This window comes from Macaca mulatta, chromosome 10, assembly GCF_049350105.2.
Source record: "Macaca mulatta isolate MMU2019108-1 chromosome 10, T2T-MMU8v2.0, whole genome shotgun sequence".
NCBI lineage: Eukaryota > Metazoa > Chordata > Mammalia > Primates > Cercopithecidae > Macaca > Macaca mulatta.
In genome coordinates this window covers 30,521,080-30,540,633 of record NC_133415.1, presented here as the reverse complement: position 1 = coordinate 30,540,633, position 19,554 = coordinate 30,521,080, and the positions used below count along the sequence as shown (strand labels likewise).

Sequence of the window (19,554 nt, the reverse complement as noted above, 5' to 3'; positions counted from 1 at the left end):
GCCATCCTCCCTCCTTGGCCTCCCAAAGTGCTGGGATTACAGGTGTGAGCCACTAACCCCGACAAGATTTGTTCATTTTTTTTCTCCAACTTGTATTTTAAGTTCAGGGGTCCATGTGCAGGATGTGCAGGTTTGTTAAATAGATAAATACGTGCCTTGGTGGTTTGCTGCACAGATCAACCCATCACCTAGGTATGAAGTCCATTAACTATTCTTCCTGAAGCTCTCCCCCATCCCCCAACTTACTTTCCTTCATTCCTCTCCTCCTTTCCTTCCTTCTTTCCTTCTTTTCTTCCTTTCCTTCCTTCCTTCCTTCTTTCTCTTTCTCTCTCTCTTTCTTTCTCTCTCTCTTCCTTTCTCTTTTTCTTTTTCTTTTTCTTTCTTTTTTTCTTTCTCTCTCTCTCTCTCTCATTTCCTTCCTTCCTTCCTTCCTTCCTTCCTTCCTTCCTTCCTTCCTTCCTTCCTTCCTTCCTTCCTTCCTTCCTTCCTTCCTTCCTTCCTTCCCTCCCTCCCTCCCTCCCTCCCTCCCTCCCTCCCTCCCTCCCTCCCTCCCTCCCTCCCGCTTTTTCTTCTTAGCGTGGAGCCAGTGAGAAACAGATGACAAGAGGGGATTACATACATAAGTTATTTTGGGGGAGGCAAAGGATACTAGTGAAAGACACATGGGGAAGGAACTGGCATAGGAAGGGCGCTTCATAGCTCCGACCCCTGTGCAAGCAGAGGGTGGGGGAAGGGGGGTATGAAGAGCCCCAGACCACAGGCAGGTCAGAAACAGCCTCAGCAGACTGAGCAGATCTTTACATGGGGGGTGCCCATTAGAGGATCCCTGCTTCCTGCGGGAAGACCTGGCTGTGGCCACCCCTTGGCTCCTCACTGCCTGGATTCAGCCCATGGGAAGGAGGGCATCAGTCACCTCTGCTCCTCCTGCAGGTTCTTCTGGAGGGACGTCTGACTGGGACACTCCCATGGCCACCATCACCAGCATTGCTGCTGTATCCTCAATTGGGACAGGGGCTGTGCCCTTCTCCCCACTGCCTGCTCTTCCACCTGGCCCCCATGTGAGGTCAGAGCCAAGGTGTCTTGGAGCTTTGGCCACCCATAGGCCCTGCAGCCACTGAGATGCCCCTTCAGCCCAAGCTGCATGCTGGGGAGGGAAAGATCTTTGAATAACCCTTACTCTCAATTAGAGTCAATTCTTCTAGGGGACATTAGAAAGTTTTCAATCCTGGAGTATGCTCTGGGGTCATCTCCCTTCCCATTCTCTGCCCAGCTCCTCCTGCTCCAGTGGCCTGGGCCTTGTCCCCAAACCTCTGTTACATCCCCAGTGTCTGAAATGTCAGGCTTTCCTTAAATAAGTGTTTAAAGAATGAATGAATGACTTATTCCAAGTCCTCTGGTGGGTGACACCTGCATTACACTTTTAGAAGACAAAAGCAAGCCTGTGGCCCTGATTGTCTCTAAATTATGCTAACATGTTCCCACACTGTTGTATCATGACCACAATGTGACAAAAGTACAACCAGACCCACTGCAGCCCCTCAGATATGCTCTCCACCTGCCTCAACCCTGTGAGCAGTAGCTTCACAGCCTCTCTCAAAGTCACCCTCCACCTACCACACACTCTGGACCATCTCCTCCTCTGCCACAGCCTGCGGTTCAGTTGTCCCTGTCCCTGTCCCCCACCTCTGAGACACGTACCACTCCACTCCCTCCCTAATTCCTCTGCTGTCATCTTCCTCCAGATGGCCAGGAACGTCCCTTGCAAGGTCTCCTGTCCCAAGTTCTAGAACTTGTCCTGGAACTTCCCCAGAGCTGAGTCTCTCATAGGAGAACTGATAATAGGCACAGCATCTCCCTAGCAGATGGAGGAGAATCACCTGAGGGTCCCGCACATCCTCCCTGCGGGAGGCCTGGGACACACACCCACCTCTACACCTGCAGCTGCCGCTCCAGTGCCCACAGTCCCAATGCCTTGCCCTGGAAGGGGCTGAGCATCCCCGTGGCCTGTTTTCCCTTGTGTGAAGATCTGTTTCACTCTCGATGAACTCCTAGTCACACTAAGCATCCCCAGCAAGCGCCTCCTCCTCTGAGCTGTCCCTGTGGAGAGAGCCCCTCTGCACTCAGCTCAGGCATTGTGTGCCCAGTTTGCAGCAGATCAAGCTTTCTCCTGGGCCACGATTCCACATGGGCCTCCCTACTGGGCCACCATCCCTAGAGAGAGGCCCCATTTCAGGGGCGGCTGCCTCGGGACCACAGCTCCATTATTCCCCTTAGGGGTTCCTCTCACGTGTTTGAATCCTGGAGTCAGGGAGACAAGGGAAGGGGAGATTCCGGACCATTAGAAAGGAGAAGTTCACCCAGAGGCCGGCAGGGGGTGCAGTGAGACTTTCTCTAGCGGCTTCTGCGGGACAGGTGCTCACAGCTGGGGAAGCTTGAACTGACAGACGCCCCGGACTAACTCACTGCTTCCTCTGAGAACTCTGCAGCTTTGTCCCCTCTGGAGCTGACAGAGTCCCCTGAACAAGGGCCTGTGTGGTCCCAGCAGTTGCTTTCTCCTAGGCCGCACCCATGGGGCAAACTCTTGCCTCACGCCAGCCTCCCTGTCCAAAGGCCTGAACCCTGTGAGTGCACCTGGGGCAGAGGCAATGGGGGGACTCATTTGCATGGGCAGCCCCTCCTCTGTGGGCACGGCGGGGCTGGCATACGAGAGGCCTGGGGCAGCCCAGCCCCGGTCTGTGGCCTCAGAGGCAACTGTGTCCAGCATGGTCCTGACTCCTCTCCTCCTCTTGCTCCTCTCTCACTGCATGAGTGGAGACTGGGCTCTGAGCCCAGGGTGGCCCCAGCCTGATCCGCCCCCCATGGCTCAGATCCCCCAGCAGCTGCAGCCTGGCCCTGCTCCCCACTGTGCTGTGTCTGTGTCTGCAGGCTCCCTCTCCCAGCCGGTGCTGACTCAGCCTCTCTCCCTCTCTGCATCTCTGGGAGCAAGGGCCACACTCCCCTGCACCCTGGGCAGTGGCCTCAAAGTTGAATACTATTTGATATGGTGGTACCAACACGAGCCAGGGAGCACTCCCAGGCATCTCCTGAATTTCAAATAAGACTCAGATAAGCACCAGGGCTCTGGGGTTCCCACCTGCTCCTCAGGATCCAACAGTGCTCTTTCCAGTGCAGGAATTCCACACATCACGGGGCTGCAGTCTGAGGACAAGGTTGACTATTACCGTACTACATGACATGACAGCTGTAAGACTCACAGAGTGTTCTAGACCCAAGGGGAAATCACACAAAAACCTCTCTTCCTCACCGGGCGCGGTGCCTCAGGCCTGTAATCCCAGCACTTTGGGAGGCTGAGGCGGGTTGATCACGAGGTCAGGAGATCGAGACCATCCTGGCTCACAGTGAAACCCCGTCTCTACTAAAAATACAAAAAAATGAACCAGGCGTGGTGGTGGGTACCTGTAGTCCCAGCTACTCGGGAGGCTGAGGCAGGAGAATGGCGTGAACCCGGAAGGCGGAGCTTGCAGTGAGTCGAGACTGCGCCACAGCACTCCAGCCTGGGCGACAGAGCGAGACTCCATCTCAGAACAACAACAACAATAACAAAAGCAAACAAACAAAATCTCCCTTCCTCTATCTGGACTTTGCTCAGTTACCCTGCTGGTGGCTCTGGCAAGTGGAGCTCAGGGGTGACTTTTATTGTTAGCCCCTGATTTTCATCAGAAGAATAGATCTGACCATGTTTATCTTTTTTCTTAAGTTTAACCTTTAGGTTGATGCATTGTTCTTACGTCCTTACTTCATTCACCTTGCCCAGGTGGAAATTTCTTGCCCAGAGATTAAAACAAACACAAGAAACCAATCAAACAAAAACAAAAACAAAACCACCAACATCACCACAGCAAAAACATTCCATGGGATTCGTTGGCGGAATTCAAGTTGATCCCATCCATAACCCAATCAGAGTCCAGGAGTGACTCACAAATCCTCTGTCCTGAGAGCTTCAATACGGTTTTAATCATCCTACACCAACATGCAGGGGGAATTGTATTCTATAGACTTGCAATGAACCATCTAATATAACAGAAAAGCAATATCATTTATAATAACACCAATATAAAATGCTAATCATAAAATGAGAAAAAATCAATGTCTTATAACCTGAAAATAACAAAACATTACAAGGGAAATAAAATAAATATTAAATAAATGAATAACGTTTTCCCAGTTTATTTCTCTGTATTCCCATTTGTGTTTTCAAACAATCAATGTGCTTAAGATAACAGTTCATTCCATTTTTTAAAATAGGTTGACTACAAGGTCTTCCTATAAAATATGTTTACAGTGAATGATAAGGTAGACATTTCGACAAAGAAATTGAATTTTTTAAAGGCATCAATGACATATCACCCTGGGTTAATCCTCATCAATTTTCATATGCCCTGTTTCTGAGAAATGGGTGAGTGACATGTTGGTTTTAAAATCCAGAAGGTCATTTTTTTCAGACATGTAAAAGGAGGAGCCAAGGGATGACAACTTCAGTTAGGGAAGAGGGGGGAGCAGGCGCAGGATGTGCTGCTCTGTGGCTGATGGACAGAGTGTGGGTGCAGCAGGTCTGAAGCTGACTGCTGCTGGGCCCAGACTGCTGTCACCTATAGCGTGCACCTGGGTGATATGGTTCTGATTGTCCCCCACCCCCCGTGAAGGACCCTGAGACTTCTTACCTACTGCTCAGAATTCAGGACATAGAGGGCCCTTTCTAAGAAAGGGTGCAGTGTAATTTCAGGATCACTAACTCCATTTCCAAAGGCTTAAAAGTGGAACTCACATCCATGATTTGTCATGCAGTGACTATGATAACCATTCTTACAATGTTGTAGATCACCTCCATTCCTTGCCTTGGCCTGTCACATACAGACTGGGCATATGTTTCTGCACATATGGGGTGTGTTGGGCCGATCTTGTGAGGTTATGCAGAGTCAATAGTCTTGATGTTGGGGAATCTCTTATTCCTTGACCTGTGCTTCCTGTCACTGACTCTTAGGGTCTTTCTGGGGACCTAGGGCCCACGATTCATGATCTGCCTATACTTATCACAGTTTTATAGAACAGAATCCAGAAAAGAGCCAGAAAAATAAGATGGGAACGCGGAGTTGTATGAAGGATCCTGTCCTTTGCTCCCTGAGCAGAATTGTAAAAAGATTTGAGGCAGCTTTGCCTTCTTTGTGGGTCCTAAAAAGCAGGGCTATGGGTGACCTCATCCTGCCTTGGGTCCCCCCTTCCTCACTCTCCTGACACACGACCCAGGCACAGGCTCCTGAGGCCCCTGTGGGTCTCTCTCCCAGCTCTGCCCACCACACAGTAGACCCTGCTCTGTGCTTGTAGGGTCTACTGTGTCTCTCCTGGCTGGTCCAGCCTCCTGCTGGGGCTCAGCCCTCAGAACTGAGGGCAATGTCTACTGCCCTGGAAGACACAGCACGGGATGGAATGGTGTGACTTGGACTCCTCAGCATCCAGGATATCACTGGAATCATTGAAACAACCACATATTTTAGAATCTTGGTTGTCTTTTTGCCTTCATGTCAGTCTCCATCAACAGCTCTCCATTCCACCTTAAGGATGAAGGTGAACATTCTTGCTCAGGGCAAGGGTTAGACCCAGTCCTGCTCCAGCACTGCAGACCGATCAAGAATGAGATTCTGCATCCAGGGACATACAGGCAATGACACTCGTCAGATAGTGCCAAATACAGAGAGGTCATAAAAATGATGGCGTACATCCAAATATCTTCATAAAACAAACTGTATTTTCCAAAATAGCCTGTGCTTCTATTAATCAGTTATCAAACACTTATCAGGTCAGTCCTCTCTTTTCCCTGCCCTCCAGGAACTGTGATGTAAGCATAAGGCCACTGAAAAGGTGACCTCACATAGAAATATAGTTCTAATAGTGTATCTTAATATCTTTTCCAGATAATTTTGAATATTTCTCTTAATACTGCACCAAACTTTTACTAATGGAAGGTTCTTAAATATTGGTTGCCATGTGGTCAGAAATAATATCAATAAACTTTTTGGATTCTATTGAATTATAATCAATTGAATTGAATTTTCCTGCAATTTGAATACATCTTTTATTCATACATGATTTTGTAATATTATGCATTGGTCATTTGAAAAATACTGTTACATTGAGTTATGCAGTTCTTCCAAATAATGCCGTAGTAACTTCTAAGACAGGATTAAAAACTCACATTCCTTAATAGGAGTATTGCTTTTACCCAGGAAAACATGTAAATATCTGTAAGGTATCAACCTCATAGGTGAGGAAACACATTTTCTAAATTTTGCTTGTGAGCTGAAATTTTGACATGCCTATAAACATTGTGGATTGTTTTCCATGAAGTGACAGGTTCACTTTGTAAACTTTTAAGAAAATTGATTTCAAATGCAAATTTAAATAACAGTGTTTTGTCTGTCAGCCATTTTCTACATTATCATTAAGATTTATTTCTTGTGGCATAAAATTCTCATACTCTATGTATAGTTTAATTTTCTTATAATATTCCCAGTGTTGGGCAATCATAACAATGATCTAATTTTAGAATATTTGCATCACCCTAAAAGAAGCCCAATACACATTAGCATCAGTCGCCATTCCTTTCACCTGCAGATTTTGACAAACACTCATCTACTTTTTTTCTTAATGGATCTGCCTGTTATTGACATTTCACATAAATAAAGTCATCTGACATACATTATTTTGTGATTGGCTTTTTAAAGTTTGCATACTGTTCTCAAGATTTTTCACATTGTATAAAATATCAGTACTAAATTCTTCTGAAATTTTCGAGCAATATTCCATTATATGGATATGCTACATTTTGATTATTCATTTATAAACCCAATTAGATATTTAATATGTTTCCACTTTGTTGCTATTAGGCACTCATGATATACATTTTGATACACTCACACACACACACACACACACACACACACACATTTCCCTGAGTTATGTACCTAGGAAACCTCAGTCACATTATAACTCTATGTTTAACATGTTAAGTACTAACTTTTTTCTAAAGTGGCTTTCTTTTTTAAAATTCCCACCTGCAATGTTTCAAGTATATTTCTACATATCCTTACTAACAGTTGTTATGATCTGCCTTTTTAAATACATGTATCCCAGTGAACCTTTTTGGATTTTTGTTTTTGTTTATTTGTTTGAAACAGGGTCTGGCTCTGTCACCCAGGCCGGAGTGCAGTGAAGTGATCTCAGCTCAATGCCACACCCCCTTCCCGGGCTCAAGCCATCCTCCCACCTCAGCCTCCTGAGTAACTAGGACTACGAGTGCATGCCACCAAGCCTGGATAATTTTTGTGTGTATTTTTTGTAGAGACAAATTTCACCCATGTTGCCCAGGATGGTCTCAGATTCCCGGGCTCAAGCAATTCTCCCACTTCAGGCTCCCAAAGTGCTGGGATTACAGGCATGAGTCACCGCACCCAGCCTCCAGTGAACTTTTAAAGATTTAATGACTGTTCTTTTTTTAAATGTGTGGTAGAATTAGACATAGACACTCTCTGGGCCTCAGCTTTTCTTTGAGGTTACTATTATTATTGTTACTAATTCAGTCTCCTAACTTGTCGATTCTGATTCTCCATTTGTTCTTGAGTTAGTTTTGGTAGTTTGTGTCTTATGAGGCATTTGTCCCTTTCATCAAAGTTACTTAATTTTTAACATGAGTTTGCTTCTGCTATTCTTTCACTATTTTATTTCTTTATAAAAGGTAGGTAGTAATGTCTTCTCCTTTTACTGATTTTAATATTGGAGTGATTTTTTTCTTCAACTCTCATTTTATGTATTAGACCAATTAAAGGTTTGTCAATTTTGTTAAACTTTAAAACACCTTTGGTTTTGATATTTTTCTAACTGTTTTTAGAGTTCTCTTTAATTAATGTCTACTCTAATCTTCACTTCCTTCCTTCTGCTTGCATTCATTATATTTCGTTTGCCTTTCTGTTTTTCTAGATTTTTAAAGTAGAAATTGAGGTTACTTATTTGAGACCTGTCTTTTTATTAATAGGGGCATATATAACTATAACTGTATCTCTAAACAGTGCTTTTGCTGGGCACGGTGGCTCATGTCTGTAATCTCAATCCTGATGTTTTGGGAGGCCCTCGTAGGAGGGTTGCTTGAGGCCAGGAGTTCAAGACCAGCCGAGGCAGCACAAGGAGATCCCCATCTCTACAAAAACAAAAACAAAAAAACCCACAATGCTTCAGTTGCAGCACATAAGTTTAGCATTTAAATTTTTTTTATATATCAAGGCAATTCTTTCGCCTATGGTTATTTCCATGGCCTGTGTGATATTTCAGAATATTCTGTTGTGTTAGTCCATTTTATGCTGGAAAAGACAAAAGTCTCATCTAGGAACTGCAGAGACAAACACACCCCTGCAGACACATTGGGTTTACCCCCACTGAGTTCTGCATTAAACTTCTGACCTACAGATCTGTAAGAAAATATGTTTCTGTTGTTTTAGGGCACCCTATTAGTTACAGAAGCAATAGGAAATGGATACAACTAGTTTTGGCAAACAGGACCTGTATCGTGGTGTGTTGGGTTTTGAAGACCATCCACAGGCTCCATGACAAACCTTGGGACTCACAGAACTCATAAAAGCTGTTCTCCTAGTTGTGGTTTTTGTTGCTTTATTGTAATGTGATCACACACGTTAAACATCAGCAGAAAGAAAGGCCCATGACGAAGAGTCTGAGAGACATCGGGGCAAGCTTCCAGGCACCCTCTCCAGAGTCCGTGTGGACAAACACAATTCCCAGCATGTGTGTGTGACAACACGAGTGTAGTGTTTCAACCAAGGAAGTTACATGAGGCCTTGATGCGCAGGGCTGTCAATGGGGCTCAGGCATGTAGACATGCAGGGATGCAGTGTGAACACTTGGACCCAGCAGGCACCAAGCCAGCTGCTCCTCTGACCAGCTCCAGGGATGGCTCTTTACCCACATCCATCCCACCGCCCCCAGCCCTGCTCACTTTGCTCCTTGTGAGGTGCATGAAAGGGTGGAAAAGCTGTGGCTTTTGCGGAGCCATTCTTGTAATCTTCCCTCAATCAAGGCCATTTTGTGTCATGATCACGTGACTTTGTGGTGTTTGCATTTGCAGGTGATACCCAGTGAGGAAAATGGCTTCTCTTGAATGTGAGCTTTTGGTAGCGTGGACCACCTGAGCCATTCTGGGGGCAGGAGGCACCCCCTTTATGTTGGTGGAAGCTTTATTGGTTGAAATCGTCACTGCCAAACTGGTGAGGGGAATATGTTGAGTATCTCAGAAGTCCAGACCCTTTGAAGTACTTGAGAACATGAATGAAACAACAGAGCTGATCTCTTAGATGCTCGTCTCTATCATGAAAGTTCTTCTGGGAAAATTCAAAAAGAAAGTGGAAAAATACACCCTTTTCAGTCTGCTTTTTTATGGATGGAGCATCCTGGCCCTTTAGGTCCAAAGCCAGTCATCAGGCAACCCCTGCCAAGGACACATTTATGGAAATATTGAGCTTGTTTGCCATCACAGAAGGGACTTTTCTGAGGACTAAATCCAAACTGGGACATGAAGCACCCCACAAAGACAGTCACCACTTTGCCACACTTGTCTATGTGGCCTCTTGATATCAGTGTCCTGACTGGGAGGGCAAAACTTCCCTGCACTTCAGTCATTTTTCATGGACTGAGGAATGCAGGTGGGTTTGACACAGGAGCGATTCCTAAGAAAAGAATGGCCCAACTTTATTCCTCAGCCTGAGGATATCAGTAGGAATAGGACAGACTTTGCAGCCTCTATATATCTTGTTCCAGAGACAAGACACCAGAAAACAGACCATACTTTTACCCATGGCTGAAATAGTCTTCCAAAATGGCATCCCAGAAAATCTACTTCTGGATAGTACAACACGCTATTTGTTTAGGATGATAATATAGGTGACATCATTCAAACGGAAACTTGGAAATGATCCTTAACATTGCAAAATCATGTCTTTTGTGACATCGGACATCTCCTTGGATAGGGAAAAAATGGCTGGGGCAAGGAAACCCACAGGGAAGAATTTTTGGGAACTGTGCTCACCTGTGCAGGTGCTTCCTCCCTTTGGGGTCTCTGTATCAAACTTAGTTCCAGCACCCTGACACTGTTTGGATCAGGTGGGTGGTGGATTACATTAATCAGGGCAATCAAGTAAGGAACTGGATTTCACCACAAGAGTTTTTTTTTTTTTTTTTTTTCTTTTTTTCAAAACTGTGAAATTTAGGGCTTGGATAGACTTAGAAGATTTACAATTTAAGGGGAAAAAAGGACTCTGAAAAGCAGACTGTGACTGTAGCTGGTAATAATAGAGTAAGAGGTAGTAGAAGTCTTCTCACCATAAACCATAAGAGGAAGGACACAGTAATAAAATACAACTCTTTAGAACACCAGAAATTAGGCCGCTCATGACTGTGATCCCGGAGATAGAGTGAGAATGAGGCCAGCCCTGTGATCACCCTGGTGTTCTGCCTGAAGCAATTCCCAGACTACACCTCAAGTGGTAAGAAGAACAGGCTGGTCTCGCGGCACTGATTTCAAATCTTACAACTGAAATGACTGGTGTATCAGCAGCAGAGTAGGAGAGAAGAGGCAGCCAGGCAGAGAAAAGGCCCCACATATATGCACAGGGTCCCCTGGCCTTCGGATGCATCTTAAGAAATGTAAAAATAATTAAACTTCATAAAGTAAACAAAAAACTGCTATCAAAGAATTAACTTCCATTGGTGGATAGTAACCCAATAAATGACTAGAGCTCAGATGAAACAGAGACTTCCAGGTTTTCACCCACTAGAATGGAAAAAGCCTATTGAACCCAGCAGCTGAACGGGCAGGAAGGCTAAAGTAGACATAGCATGTAGGCTCCCTTAGAACAACTGTTAGGAATAATGAAAAGCAGTCCTCTAAAGGATCAAGCTGAAAGGCACACACAGTACAGGACAAATCATAGCAGCATTAAAAGAAAGACCATAAATCAGCCAGGCGCAGCAGCTCATGCTTGTAATCCCAGCACTTTGGGAGGCTGAGGTGGGCGGATCATGAGGTCAGGAGATCGAGACCATCCTGGCTCACACAGTGAAACCCCGTCTCTACTAAAAAACACAAAAAGTTAGCCGGACGTGGTGGTAGGTGCCTGTAGTCCCAGCTACTCGGGAGGCTGAGGCAGAAGAATGGCATGAACCCAGGAGGCGGAACTTGCAGCGAGGCCACTGCACTCCAGCCTGGGTGACAGTGCGAGGCTCCGTCTCAAAAAAAAAAAAAAAAGAAAGACCATAAATCAGAAATATGCAACATAATATTAAAATAATCCAGACTGCATAAAAGTAATTAGATGTTTAAAGAAGCATAAAAATATATTTTTATCTCTGGGGAAATTTATTTGATTTGTATTATTTTGTATAATGTACATATTAATATACATTATATAATATATAAAGGATTTATACACATCTTATTTGTATGTATGTTATATACTTACAATTATATCATCAATAAATATTTATAAATAAATATCAAAATATTTGTTATACATCTGGGGTACTGCAAATTAAAATACCAAGACAACAATAGGCTCCTATTAGAAAGCTTAAAATTCAATATACTGACAACAGCAGATGCTTTACAGGATGTGAAGTAACAGGAATCCATGCATTGCTGTGAGAAGTGAAAAATGCTATGGCCACTTTTGAAAACAGGTTAGCAGTTTCTGACAAAGTTAAACAAATTCTTAACATGCAATTCAGAAACAACATTCCTAGATATTTACCTGCATGAGATGCTTGCATCACACAAGAACCTGCACAGAAATGTTTATAGCTGCTTGGAACACAATTGCCAAAACATGAAAAGAGTGAATGTGTCCTTAAATAGGTGAATGGGATACACAAGCCCTGATAATGCATACAATGAAATGTCATTCTGCAAGAAAAAGGTGTTATAAGGCCACAAGAAGACATGGAGGAAGACTATATGCATATTGCTAAGTGAAAGAAACCAATCTGAAAAGGCTGGAATTGTGAGGGGAGCAGCAGGGAGGGGCATGAGTCCTGAGCACTAGCCCCAGCCCAGGGTCCACGTGTCTCCTGAATCCACCAGATGGCGCTGTGACCTAAGCACCTGCTCACCTGCTCAAGCTCCCCAGCTCCGCAGATGTGAGCCCCTTTCCCCCTGCATCTGGCAGGTGTTTCTGTGCCCTCTCTGGGTCCCCTCCTTCCTACAGTCTTTCTTTTCCTCAGCTGAAGATCGTACTGAGGTCGAAGGTGGGGCTTGCACCACCTCTAAAATGGGGAAGATTTGCATGGGGATTTCCCACCCTGAGCATTATAGTGAAAGATAAGAAGGGCTGGTGGCTCATTCCTGGCTGTGGCTCAGGAAGCAGAGCCTGGAGCGTCTCCACCATGGCCTGGGCTCCACTCCTCCTCACCCTCCTCGCTCACTGCACAGGTGGCTGCCCGCAGGGAATTCAGGGAGGGCTCCTGGATATCACCTGGGATGATGACCTCTGCCTTCTCCCTGGGAACCAGCCTGACCTGTCCTCACTGATCTCTGTTTTGCTTCCTCTTGCAGGGTCTTGGGCTGAGGTTGTGTTCACTCAGCCCCATTCTGTGTCGGGGTCTCCGGGGCAGACGGTCACCATCTCCTGCACCCACAGCAGTGGCAGCATTGACAACAGCTATGTGTACTGGTACCAGCAGCGCCCGGGCAGCGCCCCCACCACTGTGATCTACAATGATGACCAAAGACCCTCTGGGGTCCCTGATCGGTCCTCTGGCTCCATCGACAGCTCCTCCAACTCTGCCTCCCTCACCATCTCTGGACTGAAGTCTGAGGACGAGGCTGACTATTACTGTCAGTCTTATGACAGCAGCGGTTATCACACAGTGCTCCAGCCTCATGGGGAAGTGAGACAAAATCTCCCCTGAATGTCCCTATCTTGATCTGCCCTCAGCCTGTCCCCACCAGCGAGGGCTGCATTTTCCTGTCTCCTGCTTGAACTTTGGAGTTAAAATTTTCTGTTCATAGTTCCTGTATTTTCTTTCCAAAACACAAATATTTTCTCCCAAGTCTTGAAGGGTAATCCTCTAATCCCTTTGTGATCACTTCATGGAACACACGTAGTTCAAAACTGTGTTTCTAAACATCGGCGCTATTGACACTGTGGGCTGGATCATCCCTTGTGATGAGGGAAGCTCTCTGCATTACAGTTCATTTAGAAACATCTTTTGTGTCCACAAGTCAGACGCCAGTAGCAACCTGCTCCCTGTCATGACAAACAATAATGAATCACTGTTTCCCTATATGCCCAGGGAGGGTCACACTAGTTTGAGAACAGGAGAACATGCAAAAGCTGCATCTATTAAGAAGGCTTTGGCAGGGAATCCCATTCATGCCAGTCAGCTGGACATGAGGCTGCAGGCATTAGCTCTCTGCCTCTGCTTTCCCATCTGGTAGGAAAACAGGTGCCTAGAACTCAAATTACGGTCTCCGTGGATGGATCATGTTCTGGGCAAAATGGGGTCAGAAAACCCATTACCTATTCAAATGGAATCTTCTCTCACCCACTGTGGAGTATAACTTTTGGCAAACCAGATGTGCCATACATACTTTAAATTCTTAGAGAAAGTTCATGAAAATATATAGACCTATCTTTATTTATTCTTCTAGAGAGTACTTCTCAAGCACAGGATACAAAGATGAATAATAATCTAACACAGGTTCTTGTATCCTCAGAGTTTAGATTTTAGAATATATGAGACGACAAACAAGAGCAGTCACAGAGCTGAGTGGACAATGATGTCCTTCCTTTTCCCATAGGGCTGGATCAAATTTGGTCCCACCTCTACTTTTTTACCCTCGAACCTACAGTGTCCAGTACACCCCCACTAAATACATGTGGGTGTCTAAATTTAAATTACCTGAATGAGATTAAAAATTATATTTCTCAGTCCCACCGGCTGTGTTTTAATTGCATCATTAACTCACGTGCCCCGTGGTTCCCATGACAGAGTGCAGACACCGGACATTCCCATCATGGCAGAGGATCTTACTGGACGGTGCTGACTTGGACAATTTACTTAGCATAACTTTACCTCTGTTTCCTCACCTTCAAAATGGGAATCAAGTAAGACTCTAACTTATAAATAATGGGCAACACCCCTCTTTGTTGGAAATGCATGTCATGCCTTCTCACCCTGCTGTCCTCAGGCTTGGCCATGTGACTAGCTTTGGCCAATGAGATAAAGAGACAGGACATGGCTCATTTCTGAGCAGGAGGCGGGAGACAGGCTGGTGCTTTTCCAAGTTCTCCTGTCTCTCCGACATGACGTCATCAGGGTTCTCAGCAGAATTTGGTTTGCCGGCCCACATCCTGGAGTGAAGATGGAGTAAACCAGAGCCACAGCCAGTCACTGCCTGGGACAGCAAGGGGTGCCATGCAGCAGCTCCTTCAGAGGTCTGATGGGTGTGCTCTCAGCGGGAACCAGCCATCGGGCTCCCAGTGTGGGTCCTACTGCCCGATGTTCCCTCGAGCCCCTGGGAGTGCCAGGCCAGGCGCTTCCCATCTCTCATTTTTCAAATAAACACCCTAAAATGACAGACTTAGGGCACAGGCTTGGGCTGAGACAGTCAGGGGAAGAATAGATTTACACGAAGGCCACTTCCCTCCCCTAGGGTATGGGCAGCAACCAAAGCAACTAGAGGTGTTCTGTCTACGCGAAGAATCTCAGAAGGTAGAGCCCAGTAGTGCCCTGCCATGGCTTGGACCCCTCTCCTCCTCTCCCTTCTCACTCCCTACAGAGGTGCCTGACCCCTCAGATTCTAGGAACATGGCCCAAGGAGGACGCAGGAGCTCTGCCCTTCCCCAGGTGCCCAGGCTATGCTCTTGGCTGGAACTCCAGAATCACCCTCCCTGTGTCCTTCTCTTCTTTACTCCGGGTCCTGGGCACTACCTGGGCTGACCCAGGAAGCCTTGGTGTTAGGGTCTCTGAGTCAGATGGTCACCATCGCCTGCACTGGGAACAGCAACAACACTGGATACAATGGTGCTGACTGGTTGCAAGTTTCTTGGTGCTGCCTCCAAACTCCTCATGTACGGTAGCACCGATCAGCCTTCAGGATTCTGGCTCTGTTCTCAAGCTCTCATTCAGGCAACAGAGCCTCCTTGACCATCTGTGGGCTCAGCCTGAGGATGAGACTGATTATTACTGTTCAACTTTGGGCAAAAGCATGAACACTCACACAGTGCTCCAGACACACGGAAAACTGAGACACAAACCCGCCCTCTGCTTCCCTGAGTTGTCAATCACTCACTGTAATAGCCTGTGAACAACAGCAGCTGAAGGATCCATTTCTCTGTCACCTTTTCCCTAAGAATTGAGGGGTCTGATGCTGTTATGTCAGCCATCACTTAATGTAAACTGCAACAAGGCCCACTCTCGCCCTGTCCTCACAGGTCCACTAGAACGCCAGGAGCTGTGGCACTCCCCTGAGTCTCTGGTGAGGAAATTGTCCCGCAAGCACACACCCAACTTTGCAAGCCATAGTCTAGGCACATTGCAGACCACAGTGGGATGAAGAACTTCACGTCTCCAAAAAGTAGGCCTGGCCCTTGCCCATGGCTCCTGAGATGCCTTCTCTAAGCCCCCAAGGACTCTCCTACCTGTTAGGAGTTTCTGTGTTTGCTTGGAGACCTAGGACTGGTCAGATGGTGACAGCATAATGTGATACCGGCTGGGGGCTTTGGCCCAACCCCAAGGGCCTTCTGAATAAAGAGCCAAAAATAAAAATAAAGATTACAATAAAGGAGATTTGTCAAATTATTTATACTTATTTAATCTTGGTGATAAGTGTGTGAAGATTCAATATAATATTCTATTTATATACATGTTAAATTTTTGTTTTTCTAAATGCCTCAAATAATGAGAGTTTCTAAATTCATTCCTCTTATGGTACTTTTATATTTACTGTTACTGATTTCTAGTGAGTTTTTAAATTGGCAAATTACATAGTTTATTGGTTAGAAATCATTCCGGATAAATAAAAATTCTTAAGATTAAGCACCAATAAGTCAATACTAGATTATAGTCAGCATATTAGTTATCTATTACGGTGTAACGAGCAGCTTAAAACAACCCAAATTCATCACTTCACAGTTCCTGCAGGTCAGGAGTCTGGGTGTGGTTTAGTTGAGTCTCTTGCTCCAGCCTCACAAGGCTGCGGTCAGGATGCCAACTGGAGCTGCAGGCTCAGCTAAAGCTTGACTGAGAAACGTCTGCATCCAAGCCCCTTGGTTACTGGCAGAACTCAGTTCCTTGGGGCCTGCTAGAGCCAGGGCCTTGGTTTACGGTGATTGCTGGTGGGAGGTCACTCTCAGTTCCTATTACATGGCCCTCCCCAGCGTGTTCACGTGCTTCCTCCAAGCCAGTAAGGGGAAGTTTCCTTGCAAGAAGCTGCTACAATCTTTTGTGATATAATTACATATATTCCATCATTGTCATCATATTCTATTTATTAGAAGTAAGTCGTAGGTCCTGCTCACACTCAAGGGGATGAGATTCCTGGTGAACCTTTACTTTGAAATTATAAATCTCTCAAAAACACAGATCCCATTTATGTGAACTATATTAGCTGAACTCAGTGCTTGCAATCAAATGTTGTAATAAATATGTATGGACTCACAGTGAAAACATGAATGGCAAAGACCAGACTCATGCGCTCCACAGGGGCAATCAGGGAGCAGTTGCTGAGGGCCCAGAAAGTGTGTTCACAGATGGAGAAATCCCATAGAAACTGCAAATCTGGATGGATGTGGGCAGAGGGAGGTGGGCCCTGTGGTCACTAATGTGGACTCAGCAGCTGTGTCCTCTCTGTGTGTGGTCTGTGTGGCTCTACCATCTGCCTCCTCCCAGGTCCTTCCCTTCAGATAAACAGGAGCCTTGCTGATCCTGCATCCAGTTGTGCCCAGCCTCAGACTCTGAATACATGGAGGAGAGAGAGACGTTGCAAGGAAACACATTTGCATAAGCATCCCCTTCTTTGGGGGACAAACGGGCCAGGGATAAGAGAGGCCTGAGGCAACCCAGGTCCACGTGGGTAGGGCCATAGAAGCCTACGTCCACCATGGCCTGGGCTCCTCTTCTCCTTGTGCTCCTCTCTCACTGCAGAGACACTTAGAACCCATGAGTGTCTGTGTTTCCAGGTTCTGTCTCCCAGACTGTTCCCTCTTCCCACGCAGCCTCCCTCCCTCTCTGCACCTCTGGGAGCACCAGCCAGACTCCTGCACCCTGCACAGAAGCCTCAATACTGGTATCTATGCAATACACTCTCATCAGCAGAAGCCAGCGAGCCCTTCCAGCTATCTCCTGACCTACTACTCAGACTCAAATATGTACCAGGGCTTCAGGCTCCCCAGCCACTTCTCTGGATCCAAAATTGCCTCGGATAATGCAGAGCTTTTGCTCATCTCTGGGCTGCAGCCTGGGGATGAGGCTATTACTGTGCGATCTGGTACCATCCTGACTCTCAGAATTGCACAGGAAGATGGGGAAACGTAACACAAATACAATCTCTGCAGGTGCTAGCTTATGATGGTTATTTTATGAATGTTAACAACATGTATTTCTACTATTACAAAAAGTAAATATCCATGTGAAAAACTGTCATCCAATATTTCATCAAATAAACACAAAGTATTTTTAAAACTTCTAATTGAATGCAACCATACAATTGCAAGAGTCTGAGAAGAATTTTACCCTAATGTATATAGGATGCTGAGGTTCAATCACACCCAGCAGGCAGCCTGCACTGAAGGGTCTCGTTCAATCTGTCCCTGAGCTGACTGATTTGGGTCAAGCCAAGCTTAGTTTGAAAAGTCTAAAAAAAAAAAAATCGAAGTAAAACTTAAGTACTGAAAGAATCCTGTTCTGGGTCCACATGACTTCCTTGTATCTGAGGAAGGGGAGGTGAAGGATGCTGGTGGAAAGTTACAGGAACCAGAAAGGGTGAGCCAAGGAGCACAGCTGCAGTCAGGGAAGAGGCACAGACCCGTGCAAGACACATGGCTCTGGGGCTGATGGGCAGAGTGTGGGTGCAGCTGGCCTGGGGCTGAGCATTGCTGAGCTAAAACCGTGCTGTCACCTATAACATGGACCTGGGGTGACACGGATCTGATAGGGCTCTTACCCAAGCATTGTCTCTGTCATCTCACCTGGGTGATGTGTTTCTTATTGTCATCTCAGAGGTAACAGCTCAGTTGTCATCTTATTTCTATCAAGGCTGTCAACTGATTGGGTAAAGGACATGACTCACATTGTAAATGATGAACTTGGCCAGGTGCGGTAGCTCACACCCGTAATCCCAGCAATTTGGGAGGCTGAGGTGGGTGGATCACTTGAGCTCAGGAATTGGAGACCAGCTTGGGCAACATGGCAAAACCCAGTCTCTACAAAAAATAAAGTAAAATAATTAGCCACTTGTGGGGCTGTACACCTGTGGTCCCAGCTACTCAGGAGGTGGAGGTGGGTGGATTGTTTGAGCCTAGGAGGTTGAGGCTGCAGTGAGCCATGATTGCACTCCCACACTCCAGCCTGAGTAACAGAGCAAGACCCTGTCTCAAAACAAAAACAAAAAAACAAAAACAAAACAAAACAACAACAACAAAAAAAGCAAAAAACTGATGAAGGCTAATCAAGGTCTAAGGCTTTAAATATGAACTGTATCTTAAAAAATACCCTCACGGACACATCTAGAATTCTGTTTGAGTGTATGACTGGGTTCTGTGGCCTACCTAATTTGACACACAAAATGAACTGTCATATGGAAAGATTTGAGGCAGCTCTGCCTTCTCTTTGGGTCCTCAGGAGGAGGGTCATGGGTGTCCCCATCCTGCCTGGGTGCCCTCTTCCTCACTGTCCTCGCACATGACCCAAGCACAGGCCCCCGCATGCCTCTCTCCCAGCTCTGCCATGCCAGGGTGGACCTTCCCCTGTGTTCACAGGTCTTTGCATTTCTCTGTGCTGGTCCAGTCTCCTGCAGGGGCTCAGCCCCCAGGACAGAAACCACCATCTCCTGCCCTTGGAGACACAGCACTGGACACAACGGTGTGATTTTGTCACATCAGCGCCGGGGGTGTCTCAGTAGAAACCCAGATCTGTTAAAACCACCACACGCCTCAGACCCAGGCTCTCTCTTTTGTTCCACATCACCCTTCCTCAGCAGCTGCTGGCTCCCACCTGGGGAGAAGCCGAACATCACCGTCCAGCACAGCACACAGGCCGTCCTCCTCCTTTAGTGCCCAGGCCTGGGGAATGAAGTTCCACCTCCTTGAGCACCCACAGCCACTCTCCTCCCCAAGCAGTGCTGACTGTAGAGACTTTGCGTTTTCCCCAGAGTTTCCTCATTTGACCAAGTGAGTTGGAAGCTGGGCTCCGTACATCTTCCCCCACACACAGAGTGCAGGG

The 19,554-nt window shown here is 46.2% G+C and overlaps 1 protein-coding gene across 1 annotated transcript in view; it reads left to right on the top strand.

Moving 5' to 3' along the window:
• The first annotated feature begins 12,410 nt into the window (after nucleotides 1-12,410).
• LOC106996055 (immunoglobulin lambda-1 light chain-like) overlaps nucleotides 12,411-19,554 on the top strand; it is an 801,838-nt gene continuing 794,694 nt past the window's right edge. The window contains exons 1-2 of the mRNA XM_077950588.1: nucleotides 12,411-12,541; nucleotides 12,665-12,961. Of these exons, the coding sequence (XP_077806714.1) occupies nucleotides 12,496-12,541; nucleotides 12,665-12,961 (343 nt within the window). The 5' untranslated portion in view covers nucleotides 12,411-12,495. The remainder of the gene's footprint in view (nucleotides 12,542-12,664; nucleotides 12,962-19,554) is intronic.